Source organism: Mercurialis annua, linkage group LG8 (assembly GCF_937616625.2).
Source record: "Mercurialis annua linkage group LG8, ddMerAnnu1.2, whole genome shotgun sequence".
In the NCBI taxonomy this organism is placed as follows: Eukaryota; Viridiplantae; Streptophyta; class Magnoliopsida; order Malpighiales; family Euphorbiaceae; genus Mercurialis; species Mercurialis annua.
In genome coordinates this window covers 42,897,753-42,913,410 of record NC_065577.1, presented here as the reverse complement: position 1 = coordinate 42,913,410, position 15,658 = coordinate 42,897,753, and the positions used below count along the sequence as shown (strand labels likewise).

At 34.1% G+C, this 15,658-nt stretch overlaps 2 protein-coding genes and 1 long non-coding RNA gene across 3 annotated transcripts; 1 reads left to right on the top strand and 2 right to left on the bottom strand.

Annotated features, from left to right (window-relative positions):
- Positions 1–630: 630 nt before the first annotated feature.
- On the bottom strand, positions 631–6,653 carry LOC126662131 (uncharacterized). The gene is made up of 3 exons (XM_050356015.1): positions 4,824–6,653; positions 4,383–4,736; positions 631–692 (listed from the first exon to the last, which is right to left on the bottom strand). Exons 1-3 carry the CDS (start codon positions 5,716–5,718, stop codon positions 631–633), a joined length of 1,311 nt encoding a protein of 436 aa, XP_050211972.1. The 5' UTR covers positions 5,719–6,653.
- A 2,617-nt stretch (positions 6,654–9,270) lies between these two features.
- Positions 9,271–15,278, bottom strand: LOC126661276 (protein NRT1/ PTR FAMILY 5.1). The gene is made up of 4 exons (XM_050355104.2): positions 15,080–15,278; positions 14,042–14,259; positions 12,531–13,087; positions 9,271–10,310 (listed from the first exon to the last, which is right to left on the bottom strand). Exons 1-4 carry the CDS (start codon positions 15,180–15,182, stop codon positions 9,431–9,433), a joined length of 1,758 nt encoding a protein of 585 aa, XP_050211061.1. The 5' UTR covers positions 15,183–15,278; the 3' UTR covers positions 9,271–9,430.
- On the top strand, positions 15,066–15,483 carry LOC126661277 (uncharacterized). The gene is made up of 2 exons (XR_007635601.2): positions 15,066–15,158; positions 15,238–15,483. It is a non-coding gene; the product is annotated as an uncharacterized LOC126661277 (long non-coding RNA).
- Positions 15,484–15,658: the final 175 nt, after the last annotated feature.

Genomic DNA, 15,658 nt, shown 5'->3' with positions numbered 1-15,658 from the left:
AACACTACATATGGAAGGATAAGCTCTACTTTAGGAAGATAAGACTATTTAGGAAGACGTTCCTAAATAGGACTCTTATCAGATTAAGGTAGATCTCGACAAATCAGGAGAATCCTCAAGATACGGCCGAATCCCTACAAAGTAGGATTCACCTACCTAATACAACTCTACTAGGTATATTCGTCTACTATAAAAAGAGCACGAGGTATGCCTAGAATCACAATTACATTCATATACTCAAAACGCTGCTCAAAGCTCTAAACTGACTTTAGCATCGGAGAGTTAATCGGACAACCACCGTCCGGTTAACTTCTACCCTGTTTTGCAGGTTCACTCACCGGTTCAGAAGGCAGACTCCATCAATTGGCGCCGTCTGTGGGAAAAGCTTAACTAAACTTCAAAAGAAGGAGCTTTTCTGAACTCAAAAACAAATCTCATTGAAGAAGATGACTTCTGAAAGAGTAAACCTGAAAGACAAACAACCAATGGACCCAAAAAGCACTCCGGAGATAATCAACGTGACGGAAGATGGGCTTCTCAACTCCGGGGAAAAAAGCAACACCGGAGGGCTCTCTTTCTCAACACCCCAGTACCAAACTAATCCAATAAGAGGAAGCATCCCAATTGCTTTCAACCTAAGCACTGAAGAACAAACACCAAATGCAGCGACACAAGATCCACACAGCGAAATGCTGAAAAAGATACTAGAATCTGTGCAGGCAAATCTTGACAGATTGGCTAATGAGGCCAAAAGAACAAACGACAGGCACGAAGAAACTATGAGAATGCTAAGGGAAAACTTCAGCCCCACAGCTCCCAGAAGAAGAGAAAGAACAGGAAATGCAAACCCAGGCCGACGGGAGACAAGGGCAGAAAACAACAAAAGCAAGGAACCTCGGACCAGAGGAAACGAAGAGAGGAACGAAGCAAGAAACCAGCGAGAAAAGGAAACCAGCGAAGAGGAAAGTCCTGACAGAGAAAAATCTAACGAGGAATCACCAGAGGCACCCAGAAATGAGCACAACCAGGAGGACGCCCGAAGCGGTCTGAATACGAAACGAGACGAACGAAGGGAGAAGGAAAAAGAAGATGCCCCACCAAGGAGTAAGCGACAAGAAAGAGATGCAGGGAAAGAACAAAATAAGAAAAAACACCAAGAAGGCGAGGGCGAATCGTCAGAAACACCCCAAAAAAGCAAAGCCACATATGTGGTGGAAGAAGATCTAGAAGAGAAGATCGCCAAAGCGCTCAAAAAACTAAAATCTGAAGAATTGGATATAGAGGACCTCAGGTTGAAAGGATCACCCCTCTCGCCCGAGATCATGGAGGAAACCATCCCGTACAGCATGAAGCTGCCGACCTTGCCAATTTTCAATGGGGAAGGAGACCCCCGAGATCATACCTCTAGGTTCACAGCAACCATGGGGCTACTCAGCGTATCAGACGCCATCCTCTGCAGGGTTTTCCCTACCACGCTCACGGGCACAGCCCAGAGGTGGTATAACAAATTAAAACCAGGCTCGATCAAAAGCTTCGCTTCGCTTTCAACAGAATTCCTCAACAGATATCTCACAAACATCCCAGCTAAAACTACTACCAGTATCCTAAGAGCCTGTATCCAAGAAGAAGGAGAAACCCTGCGAAGCTACATCGAACGATTCAACAAGCAAGCTATGAAGATAGACAACCTGAACGTCGACATGGCGACAGAAGCATTGCGAGACGGGACGCGATTCGGAAAGCTGGTGGACAAGCTGCTAGTCAATAAACCCACAACTTTCTCAAACTTAATGGGCATAGCTCAGAAATACTTCGAGTTAGACGAAGGGCGAAGGGCGATTCGCGGAAAGGAAGCAAAAGGAAAAGAATCAAAAGAGAGATCCAGAGAAAAAACCAAGTCCAAACCTGATGACAGAAGAGGAAGACCCGAAGAAAGCAGACGATTCGCCCCCCAGACAAGATATGAATCGAGATACGATCCCAGAGATGATGAGAATAACTTCACTCCATTAAACACCAGCCGAACTAATGTCCTCATGTGGATCAAAGAAAACATCAAAAACGTGGTATGGCCACCCAAAATGAAAGCAGAAGCAAGAGACACCAGAAAGTACTGCAAATTTCACGACGATTACGGACACGAAACGGATAGCTGCAGAGACTTAAAGGTCGAGATTGAAAGAATGATCGACACAGGCGAACTGAGGAAATTTGTGGCCCGAAAAGAGAAGAGCAATGACAAGGGAGAAAAAAGAAACAGAGAAGACAAGCCAAAAGAAAAGGAAGACGAGCGCCCATCCAAAATTCTGGGAACCATACACATGATTAATGGTGGAGGGCATAGTAGCTCCACGATCAGGAGGAAGCAAAGGAAGGAAGTAATGAACATACGAGAAACTCACATGCCGCCAGTGATCTTCGATGTAGAAGACTATGAACATGTCAAAGCACCTCACAACGATGCTTTGGTAGTGACTACTATCATTGAAAATTGGAACATGGAGCGGATCCTTATCGACGAAGGAAGTGCAGTAAACCTCATGACGAATGCAGCATACAAAATGTTGGGAGGAACAGCGTCAAGGTTACGCCGAGTCCCAATTCCGCTATCAGGACTCGGTGGACCCTCCATCACCCCGCTGGGAGCAGTCACCTTGGAAGTAATAATCGGCCCGGAAAGAGGAATGAACAAGAAAATCATGTCACTATTTAACATAGTGGACATGGAATTGACATATAATGCCATCCTAGGAAGACCTTTCCTCCATGACTCGGCAGCGGTAACCAGCATCAGAGCACTGGCAATGAAGGTACCGACTGAAAAGGGAGTAGTGACGCTGAGAGGAGACCAAGGAATAGCCAAGAAGTGCTATGATGAATCAGTGGTGGATCTCCAAGAAAACAAGACCGAAAAGAAGGAAGAATAGGAAAGAAAAACGACCCATCATCGGTAACGACTCTCCGTCTTACCAGATGGCGTCAAATCTATCTTTAATGCTTTGTATGCCATCTTTTTATCAATAAAAATTCAATTTCGCTACCATCTGATTAGCCAGACGAACCAATAAAGAAATAAAAATCAAGAACAGCCACGAATGATTAAATCAAAGACGAAAGAAGAAAAAATAAATTAAAGATCAAACTCAAGAAAAGCTAAAAGCCAAGAAAATGAGTTTAAATTAACTCAAAGCAAAATCGCCGAACCAGGCAAATCGCCACGAAAGGCTAAAAGCCAAGAAAATGAGTTTAAATTAACTCAAAGCAAAATCGCCGAACCAGGCAAATCGCCACGAAAGGCTAAAAGCCAAGAAAATGAGTTTAAATTAACTCAAAGCAAAATCGCCGAACCAGGCAAATCGCCACGAAAGGCTAAAAATGAGTTTAGATTAACTCAGAAAAGGCGAATCGCCAAAAAAGAGTTTAGATTAACTCGAAACAAAAACAAAAATAAATAGAGTTTAGATTAACTCTACAAAAAGCAACGCCAAGAACAGGGTTTAGAGTAACCCTCGAGGCAAGACAAGTACATAAAGATAAGGCAAAAGCACATCTCGAAGAAAAAAAATATATTCATAAATTGCGAATTACAAAAAGCAAAATTGCGAATACATCAGCAAATACAATCAAAAGAAAACTACTAAACACGGTCTTTAGAAATCTTGACGAGGAGATCACGGGCGATGGCCTGGGGATCCAACCCGTTAACCCCAGAAAGATCAATATTGGGATTCTGCTCCAGAAGTTTCTTCCCAATCGCAAGGCGATACTCGCTTATCAGAGCAGAGTAAAAAGCCTTCGTATCTAGCAGACGGATGTGAAGACCTTCAACCTCCGTTCTAAGACTATCCCTCTCCCCACCAACAAGGGAATTGATCCGAATGAGCTCCTCGATCTCTTGAGTCAAGTCATCGGTCTTTTTCTCAATCACTTTCACTTGGCGATCATTAATCGCATCCTGCGCCTTGAGCTGCGCCAGAAGGGAATCATGCTCTTCCAAAGAGGCCTTCAACTTCGCCCTTTCAGACTCGGAAGTCGCCAAAAGAGCAGACAGACGCTCGACCTCCTCCTCGGCACACTGTCGGCGGTCGTTCAGTACCAGAACAGATTGAAGGGCCTACACACCAGAAATAAACAAATAAGAAAGCAACTGAATACAAAAAACATATTATACTCAAGAAAGAAAGCACTTACAGAGAAACCATGAAAACAAGCCAGATCGGAAAGCTCCTGACCCGGCCTACCACAGAACCACGTGACATCATCAGGAATCGCCAAAGTCCGGATATATTCCGCTAGCACTCTCGGATTCAGCAAACTGGCAGGATCCTGACCTTCGACCCATTGAACCAAGTCTGGAGCAGAAGAAGAGCTTCCAGGAAAACTCTCCCTCGTAGGAGAATCATCGACAACTCGACGTCTTTTTCTAGACGGCGAATCCGGGTCTCGACCTAAAGAAATCTCCCCCGAATCAGCAACAACAGGCCCCTCTGAGGCCACACCCCCAACTCCCCCCGAAACGATAGATGATGCTAGAGGGGGGAGTAGTGACGGAATCGCCTCGTCGCCGACTGGAACAGCCGAGTCATCACCATCATCATCATTTATAACAATAACCTCAGGCAACGCTACCTCGGCGGGAGCTAGGGGGATATCAACAGGAGCCCCATCCACGACAATGTCGCCAGGAATAACGTCGGCGATAGGAACGTCAGGACCACCCATCGGAACGTCCAAATCTACTTGAAATCCGGAAAGGAAATCGTCAGAAGAAGAAGACATCCTACAAAAGAAACATTAAAAAGAACTTAAGCAAATTAATATACCTTGAACAAAAGAGTAGCAAAGATCCGCCAAGCCTCGAGGAGGATCCTCCAAAGAAAACCATCGACTCCGAAGATGACTATTAACCAAGACATCTAAAAGGGGACGCGACACAATACTACAGGAAGATATGTCAAAAGCAAGCTTTGACTCGGATAAACTTAAAGGAGAAGAATAGCTCCGAACTGGATGAGAAGAAAAACCATCCGAAAAATGAAGAAAAGCAAATTTATGATAGACAATAAAGAAGCGCCTTCGCCAGCGACTGGTTAGGCAAGGAAGATAAATACGAGATCGCCCTTCTCTACCAAGGGCGAAAACGAAGCAGCCATCACACTTCCTAAAGTCTACAAAATGATATAACACTTTGAGAGAAGGGGCACAGCCCCGGAGCCTACATGCCTCCGAAAAAGCGAGCACTACTCTAATCGTACCAGGGTAAAGTTGCCCTAGAGCAACCTTTAAATCCCTACACACTTCTACTAAAAAGGGATCCAAAGGAAACCTAAGACCAGCAGCAAATTGCTCTTCAAAAAGAACCGCCCTACAAGAAGATCCGGGAGAGTCAGACGCAGCCATATCGGCACCGGGTAATATTACCCTATAATCAAAAGGAAAACTATACTTAAAATAGATATCTAAGACTTCATCCCTACGAAGCTTCGATCGGGTAAAAGCCATAGCAGCGCAAGCATCTTCCACTCGACTAAGAGGCATCCTAGAACAGGGAATCACAAACATAAACACAAAATAAGGATCAAACAAAAAATATATTGAAGAACACGTTGAAGAACACATCAAAGAACAACAAGTACAGAAGAAATTTCCAGAATATAAAGCATGGAGAATATACAAAGAAGAAAGCCATATTAACATCCAAACGACGAAAGAAAACATACCTGTAAAATCTGGAGAAAACAAGTCACGAAGAATCAAACAATCAAACGAAGAACGAAAAGGAAATAGCTACAAGAAATGAGAGTAAATTCGAAAAGCAAAGTAAGAGGGAAAAGAAGAAATGCGAAGAGATTAAATACAAAATGCTTTTGAATCATTAACCGTTTAAATCATTAAATGCCGACACGTGGCAACACAGAATCTTACTAAAGAAGAAACGTCACCCACAAACATATGAAACGACTCGCCCGGAATGCAAAGCGACTCGCCCGCATAAAAGAACTCAGCTCCAAAAGAGCTAAAATCCACTAAGGCATAAATGCCAAACTACTTCAGCTCACTTGCGGGGGGGCTAATGATGGATACCGAATCCTACTGTAAGTATAATGGAGCCGAGTTGCAGGAGATCCACTCTCAGGCGACACCGGACTCCCCCTGAAGACGGAAAGATATGAAGGAGATACCGAATCTCTAAGATTCGGTAATACACTAATAAAGACCGAATCCCACATGATCCGCCAAGAGCGCGTCAGGTCCGGGATTCGGATAAACGACTAAATATGGAAACCTTGTCCTATTTGGACACAAACACTACATATGGAAGGATAAGCTCTACTTTAGGAAGATAAGACTATTTAGGAAGACGTTCCTAAATAGGACTCTTATCAGATTAAGGTAGATCTCGACAAATCAGGAGAATCCTCAAGATACGGCCGAATCCCTACAAAGTAGGATTCACCTACCTAATACAACTCTACTAGGTATATTCGTCTACTATAAAAAGAGCACGAGGTATGCCTAGAATCACAATTACATTCATATACTCAAAACGCTGCTCAAAGCTCTAAACTGACTTTAGCATCGGAGAGTTAATCGGACAACCACCGTCCGGTTAACTTCTACCCTGTTTTGCAGGTTCACTCACCGGTTCAGAAGGCAGACTCCATCAGAAACCAAGATAAGAAAGTTGGAATTGAAAAATAATTAAAATATATAAAGACGGGTTATGTTGTCGTCAATTAAATGATTATGCGACGAACAATTTTTTTAAAATAAAGTTTAATTATAATTCGTAATTTGATTTAGTTTTGGCTAAGATTAAATCTCAATGGAATAATAATTGGTCTCGGAATAAATTTAAGGTATTAGAAGGAAATTAAAAAAAATCGTATTCGATTTATACTCGGAAATGAAATTAAAAAAATTACAGAATCAAATAATATTATATGCCTATAAGAAATTATAAACAACAATAGAGATCAAAATGAAATGATAAAATACGTATAAAACGTATATAAATAATTTTATTTGAAACTGAAGTTAATTAACTTTCGAGAATTATAATAAATTTTTGGTTTATATTAAAAATAAAAATAAAAATGAAGATTAAATGAAGATTTGATGCGATTAAAGAACTAAAATGGAGTCTTAAAAACATATTACGTGTAATTGAGATAAAGTTATTTTAACATTAGAATTAGTTAAAGTTATAAGTAATATAACAGGAAAATATTATTAAGAAATCATCAAACAATTGCTTAAAAAATTGCGTTTTACAAATATAATTTGTGATAGTTTAAATATAAAAATCATATTATTTTTCATTAAATTGTCTATTACATATATAATTATTAATGAGACCTATAAATTAAAACTAAAATTATTAATAAATGGTTACCTTTTTTGTATAAAAATAAAAAGGCTTAAATGCATCAAAAATCATGAACTATCGCGTGTTTTTGGTATTTAACACGAACTTTTAATTTTAGCTTAAAAATACATGAACTTTCAACTTTTTGCAATTAAGACCAAGTGTGAATTTTTTTTTAAAAACGGCGTCGTTTTAGGTCCAAAGCGGCACCGTTTTATGGCCAAAACGGCGTCGCTTTATGTCCGAAATGGTGTCCATGTTATTATTGCAAAAAATTGAAAGTTTGTGTATTTCTATGCCAAAATTAAAAGTTCGTGTTAAATACCAAAAACACGCGATAGTTCGTGATTTTTGGAGCATTTAAGCCAAATAAAAATCATTATATAATTAAAAAAATTCATTTAATATAGCATCATCATTTGGAGTTAAAATCTAAAAATTTATTTTATATGTAGTATTTTGCTATACTACAAATAACACAAAACATATTATATGCCAGAGAATGGCTCTTACATGTGATTATACATCTCATTTGTCACTAAACGGTTATCATTTATTAATGTGTTTCTTTATGTTTAGTCGGTAATTGAACACCGTAAATACCAGTGAGGCCTAGCCAAGTGGCTATGTTCTCTAAGTGCATTCATAAGATCTCGACTTTAAATTTCAGTGTAGCCAAATTAAAGTTTATTTATATATTTTATATCTGACAGCTAATTTAAATTAGGATATCTCTAAAAACAAAAACAAAAACACCATCAATCGACTTGATTTGGCTAAATCTTTTAAAACTATCTAATTTTTTTAAATTTTTTCATTTATGGTTTAAATTTTTAAAAATCGTCAATTTTAGTCAATATTTTAATTTTCATTTTTAATTATAGTTATCTATACTGGAGTGAAAAAAAATTCAAAAATGTCATTCATATTGTTTCATATTTTTTAGTTGTCATTTTTATCATAAAAGTTTCCACATATGAAACAATATAAAGAGTATATCTGAACATTTTCCACTTCAATTTAAATAAATTGTTACAATTGAAACTAAAAACCAAGAAATGAGTTAAAATTGGAGATGTGAAAGTATAGGATATAAGCAAAAAATAAAAAAAATAATATTTTTTAATGATTAAAATGAAACAATTTAGACAATATATGCAATTGTATAAGATTGATTTAGATTGGTTTAACCAATCATTTTGCTGGAATTTTAAAATAAGAGAATACAATGATCCAAATTAATTACATATTAAGAGATTTAATGGTGTTAAAAAATTAAGTTTTTTGACTTATTATAAATTTATTTTAAAAAAATAAAATTTATAAACCTATCTTAATTTGATAATTTTGTTGTAATTTTATTTAATTTTTTAATCAATTTAATTATGACAATATTTTACATTGGTACAATATTTTATTTATCTTTTTTTTTTTAAGTTTCAAACTTGTTTTTTGTTTTAATTCACCATTGAAAGATAAAGAATATATAACTAGATTTTATTGTTGTTCTTTATTATTTTTTATTAAAAAATAGATTTTATAAATAAGAAAAAAAGGATGGACTAGTATTAAAATACAACTAAAAATTAAAATGACTAAATTGATTGGAAAAAACTTCAGATACAATTGCAATGAAATTGTTAATTGAGATAAATTTACAAGATTAAAAAGGTTTGAACTACAAACAATCAAATTTGTTTGACATTTTGATACCATTAAATAATATATAAATCTAAAATTAATATCTATTCATATATCATATGTTCGGAATCATTATATATATTTTATATATAAAAAAATCTAAAATTAATATTTATTCATATATCATACGTTCGGTATTATATATATATATATATATATATATATATATATATATATATATATATATATATATAAAAGTATATATAAATAAATCTAAAATTAATATTTATTCATATCATACATTTTTTTTTTGCCATAAATCTCTCATCAGAAGAATTCTACTATTTTCAAATACTAATAATAGAGTACATTCATTCATATAATAGATCGAAACTAGATAATGACTCTATGATTAAGTCCCTATACTTGTAACCCTAGAGGAGATATGTCCAAACTTTTACCTTCCAATTGAACACAACCCTCATTCACTTTTAAAATTTCTTTCTTATAAATAAACCTACTCGATGCCCATAAAAATGCAGCAATATTAAGAGTAGACATAACCAAAAGAAACCCATAATAATAATCCAAATGGCAATCATTCAAATTATTACCAATCCAACTCTTTCCTCGTCGTCCTCCTCCTCCTCGTCCCGTAATTTTATCGACCACCGTCACTAAAAAGCTATTCAAAAAATTCCCAACTCCAATTCCGCTCGTGAAAAAAGTTGTCCCAAGGCTTTGCATATCTTCAGGAGATTGATCATAGAAAAATTCTAGCAATCCAATTGCATTAAAAACATCAGCAATTCCTAATAAAACATATTGTGGCAATAACCAAAATATGCTCATTGGCACAACTTCTTTAGGGTTTGTAATATTATGCACCTTTATCATATGCATTCTTCTAACTTCGACCGCATAAGCAATTGCTATAGCGATAACTTGTATTACGAACCCGATTCCGAGCCTTTGAAGTAGCGTAATTCCTCTTGGGTTTCCGGTTTTTTTACGCATGAACGGAACGAAGAACCGGTCGTACATCGGAACCGAGAGGAGCATGGAGAGCGTCACAAAACTACCTAATGAAGCCGCTGGGATTTTGAAGTTCGAGCCGAGACTACGGTCTAATGTGGTGCCTTGTTTTACGAAAAGAGTGTTGATTTGTGCCCAAATTGTACTTGGAATTAATGTGACTAACCATATCAGTATCATACCAAAAACTAGCTTGATGCTTTCTACTTGAGTAACTGTGCATGGTGGGCTCGAACCATCTCTTAGTGCAGCTTTATCCAAGCACCTGCCAGTATATATAACAAATATAAATTTAAATAATTTTAATTGTAGAGACATTTTCTATTCATTAAAAATATCTAGAGATATTATTATATATAGAAGCAGCAATTTTTTTGGGGGATGCATCATAAAAAGTCTGAATTAGACTAAACTGAGAATTTGAGACTTCTACGAGTATGGGTTAAATAATTACATAGTACCTAAAGTTTATCACATGTCTTAAAGTGATATCTAAAGTTTAATTTGTATCTTTTTAGCATATAATTAACAACTTTTATTTCAGGTGAAAGTACCTCAACATTAACGGGTCAAATTAAGCTGATATATCCAACTCATTGGAGCGTATTTTTAAAATTTATTGTCAAGACTCAAATCATCTGCCATATCAGAAATCACTTCGATAATAACAATACGATATTTAATAAGGTAGAATATGATTCGGTTGGTTACCATATGAGCTTAATTTGATCGAAAAATGTTACGATATCTATGATAAAAATTACATGATATATATATAATATCAAGATGACGTAAATTAAAATTTAGATATCAATTTTATAAAATACAACAAAATTTAGGTATCGTCCTTGCATTTAACCCGATTACTGAAATATCTATCTGGCCTAAGTACTTAAAAAAATCACCTTATAACATTTTTTTATTTATACTCTGATCTAGGAAAAAATTTATTTGTACCCTATTTTTTATTTTTCGTTTTCGTCTCTACCCAAAAGCATTAAGCTGAACTTTTTTATTTAGAAAAAAAATTTAAATTAGTCCTTCAATTTTTAACCTATATTCTAATTAGATTTTAATATTATTGATAGTACAAAAATACCTTCTTCTTGAAAAAATTAAACTTATAATATAATTATTTAACTTATATTAATTATCAATAATTTTTTAAACACAAAACCGTAAACATATACAATTTTTTTTTAATTTTTTTCGATTCTCTCTCCGAAGGAGGAGCCCATGAAGAATGTTGCTCCTCACTCATGAAGGAGGAACAGAAATCGCTGCTCCTCCTTCATGAAGGAGGAGCAGCGACTTGCTCCTCCTTCAGCGATTTTTGCTCCTCCTTCATGATCGCTCCTCCTTTTCAGGACAGAAAAAATTATTATAATTTTTGTAACGGTTCATAAAAATATTAATATTTTTTGAAAAAAATTTAATTTAATATTTTTGGGTAAAAACGAAAATAAAAAATTAAATATTTTATATAAATAATTTTTTTTTTAAATTAGAATATACTAAATAAAAAAAATTATAAGATGAATTTTTTTTAAATAATTAGGCCGATCTATCTAGCTAGTTGAGACTTTAGAGTTCCAATCTGATTAGTTACAAAGTAGTGGTAGGGCTAAAAGACGCACCATTTCACTGTATGACATACATTTTTTTCCTAAATGGAGTAACAACAAGACCAAGATTTGTGACAATTCATAAAAATTGACCAAATGTTGATGCACATCAAAATTGGAGGACCCCTCTTCACCTGTTTTTCCACATAAATTAAAGGGTTTTTAGATTCCTTTTATCTTCTGTCCTTAGATTCCTCACCACAATTTCTTATTTGTGGAACTGAAAAAGGCATTTGACCCTACTGACCATGTCCTTAGAATATTCCTCAGGTTAAAAGAATCAAACCGAGCCAAATTGAAATACAAAAATATGATTTGATTATTGAGAGAATATAATTATATTTGGTTTATGTTCTTATAAATAATTTCCGTTTGGTTGGTTCGGTCAATTTTTGACCAAACTAACCGGTCCACATCCATATGAATAACAACAAATTACTAGTAATTCTAAAAGCTTGCAATAATATAAACAAAATAACAAAAACTTACATTGTCAAATGTTGTAAATATAGAATAAAAACTTTTAGTTTTATAAAATTAATAAAATTAGTGTACTAGTAATCACAGTGGAAGTAAATGTCAAATATTAAAAATTATTGTTTGATATTAAAAAAATAGATTTTTTAGTTCGATTCGGTTATAGATATAAAAATATTTCCGGTTAATCAAATCAAAATAACCAACCTAAATCAAAAAATCGACCGAACGGAAAGTTTTAAATATTTTAATTTCTTAAACTTTTAGTTCAGTTCGATTTTGAATTAAAGTAAATTTTTAGCTCAAGTTCGTTCGGTTCGAACGGAATGCACAGAGCTAAAAATTAATAATGTAATTATGTAAATGATAAGATAGAAGATTACCTGAAGACTGGTGTGTGATGAATCTGACGTTTCCCACTATCAATATAATACTGAACCTCAAACTCATGAAGCTGAGAGGGATCATTAGGAAGCTGAAGTTTCCTATTTTTAAAGGCAAAAATAGGGACTTGAATTAAATCCCTTGCAGGACTCTTACTCTTCCTAACTTTATGCCTATAAAATGGTGTCCCTAAATAAAATATAAATAAGGATATTATAAGACCAACTGTAGGGATACCATACCCTAAACCCCATCCCAAATTCTCTTGAATATAAACTAGACAAAGAGTGGCTACTAAAGCTCCCACAAATGAGCTGAACATCCACCAATTAAAAAACGACACCTTCGGTTTCTTTTCGTTAGGGTTAAAGTCGTCGAATTGGTCGGCTCCGAAAGTTGATATGTTGGGTTTGGTTCCTCCTGCCCCTAAGGCTATAATGTATAAAGATGTGTAGAAGAATGAGATTTGTGAAGAAGTTGCTTTGTTGCATATTCCATTTGAGCATGTTGGCTTTAGAAACTTGAGTGAAACTGCCATTGTTAATAGTATCATCCCCTATAAACCAACAAGAAACACAAATTAATAATAGCTTTTCTCTTCTTTTTGTTTGTGAAAAAATAAAATAGAGCCATAAAATATTTTGACCGAATAGTCTTCCCAGTTCTTGAATTTATGAGACGGACTTGGTGTATTTTGACAATTTACCATAACTATCGCAAGTAATAGAAAAAAACTTACATGAATCTAGTTCACCACATAGAACTGTGTGATACATGTTATTGTTGGATAAAATTAACCACTTAGTGAAGAACATTTAATTCTAATCAAAACATTATTAATTAATATAATGTGTCACGTAATTAATGGATGATTCACACTTCTACGTAATAAACTAGGTTCATATAAGTATGTGATGTATGCTTCAAAGTTACTCTATACATGCGCTCAAATATATAAATGAGTGTCCTTGAACTTATTTTAGAGAGTAGACTAAATTATCAAAATAAGTCAAATTTAACTTATATAAATCCGTCTCATAAGTTAAAGAACCAAAATGACCTTTTTACTCAAAAGTTTTTCACTTCATGCTTTTTATTAATTTAGGTCCCACAGGCCAAAAGGATTAAATCCAATTGGCCTATTTGAAGTAGCTCAAACAAGTGGTGTCATTATCTTTGAGATAAATAGAGATTTATGATTTGTTAATATAACCTCTCATGAAGGGAAAGTATAAAGATTAAGCCAATAAAATTTGATCAACTTTTTTGTTTTGTTTTAATTTGAACCAACAAATGGGATTCTTGATTAGACTCTTTCTTTTAACATATAAAGACAAATTAAATTTGACTTCAAATACTAAAAGAACTATAACTCACCATTATAAACGTTAGACAATATACTGTTGAAATTATTAATTTAATTATTTTCACAAACGTTCTTTTTTTCCGATTATTAGAAGAAAAAAAATTAATTAAATAATGAAAAAGAAGATAATGATAAATTAATTACCATAACATAAAGAAGAGATGAAATAGTGAAAGTCCAATAACGACCCAAGTAAGTATCTGCTATGTATGCGCCCAGAATTGGAGTAATCCAAACTGATCCTGACCAGTTGTTTACATTTGTCACAGATGAAACAATGTCTTCATGAAGTTGTGTTGTCAAATAATTCACTAAATTTGAAGCTATTCCATAAAATGCCATCCTCTCAAATGCTTCATATCCTGTTTTTTTAATTATGTTAAAATAAAGTTATCCATACTTTAATTTATGTGGATCGTGTGAATAAAAAAAATAAAATTCTCTTAAAAGTTATTTTAGAGTATTAGTATATGATAAAATAAAAGCAAAGATTTGGTTTCACTATTTCAAATAATACGAGGCTAAATGTTTTTTTTATCTAACTACACTATGTTTATATAATAGTTACAGATGTTATAGTTTGATAATTCAATATTTATTTTTTAAACAACAGAAGATTATCCAGCCAATTAAGGTTAAATTTTGCTTATGTGATAATATATCAGTCGCCGACTATCGCGCCGAAAACTTGTCGGCTAAAGGTGAAATTTAATCTAATTTGATGAGTAACCTCTGAATTTTTAAAATTGATGCCGGTTTATTAAGTTTTAAAAAATTAATGTCGATAGCCATTATAAAAAAAAAGTATAGCAAAGGTAACTGCAAAAATAGTTAACCTTAACATATAAAATAATAAGTTTTTTTTAGCTTAAAGTGATATGCTATACCAAACGAAAACAGAAACAAGAAATACTAAAATGAAAATCGCAAAACAATATTTTCTATTCGAATTTACTTTTAATATAAAGTTAGTTTTAAAAGTACTTACAATTTTTTTATAATTTCTAAGTAAAATACATATGCTATAAGAAAATAATAAAACATGAAATACTAAAATCCAAATGGTCGAAACGATATATTTTCAGGAATTTATATAAAAATAAAGTTATAAAATTTAGAAATATAAGCGAAACGTCAAAACGTAAAATTTCTGAGAAAAATATTTTGGAAGAGAAAGCTTACCAACAAGAAAAGCACAAGCTTTCCATGTACCAGTCTTGGAGGAAAGAACAGGACGACCTCGAAGATCAACAGTGCCATCGTTAGTGTAGCTTTTTGATTCCATGAACTTTTTTATTTATTTTAAAGAGTTTTGGTTTTGAATTTGAAGTATTTTGCAGCCACGGAGAGAGCAAAATTATTCAGCAAGTTGAGGGAAAAAGGAGATTCAGAATATAGTGGAGATGTTGAACTTCCACAGCTATAAATAGCCCAAAATTTCATGTTACTGAAAGTAATGGTGAGCACGGTTCGACCGAATTGACCGATCTATTTTGAGTGAATTCGGTTAATTTTTTTGTTAGTTTGATTATTCTGATCGATTGATTAACATTTATTTTTGATTCAGTTATAGATAATTTTTTTAAGATTTGGTTAATTAAATTAACTAGATATTTTATATATTCCATCCATTTTTAATTATTATTTTTATATATTTTTATCGGTTTAACAAATTAACCAACTAATTCAACCAGCTCCGTTTAATATTTTTATGATTTTGTTTAGTTTAGTTAAATTGATTTTGGTTAAAATTACTAATTT

Coding starts and splice junctions, on each gene's coding strand:
- LOC126662131 (XM_050356015.1), bottom strand. CDS start 5,718: ATGTTTTCTTTCGTCGTTTGGATGTTAATATGGCTTTCTTCTTTGTAT. Junction 4,737..4,823: donor TTGCTACTCTTTTGTTCAAG/GTATATTAATTT, acceptor GATTTCAAGTAG/ATTTGGACGTTCCGATGGGT. Junction 693..4,382: donor TGATTCTCCTACGAGGGAGA/GTTTTCCTGGAA, acceptor TATCTTTTTCAG/CATTTCGCTGTGTGGATCTT.
- LOC126661276 (XM_050355104.2), bottom strand. CDS start 15,182: ATGGAATCAAAAAGCTACACTAACGATGGCACTGTTGATCTTCGAGGT. Junction 13,088..14,041: donor CATCTCTTCTTTATGTTATG/GTAATTAATTTA, acceptor GTTGGTTTATAG/GGGATGATACTATTAACAAT. Junction 10,311..12,530: donor CATCACACACCAGTCTTCAG/GTAATCTTCTAT, acceptor ATATACTGGCAG/GTGCTTGGATAAAGCTGCAC.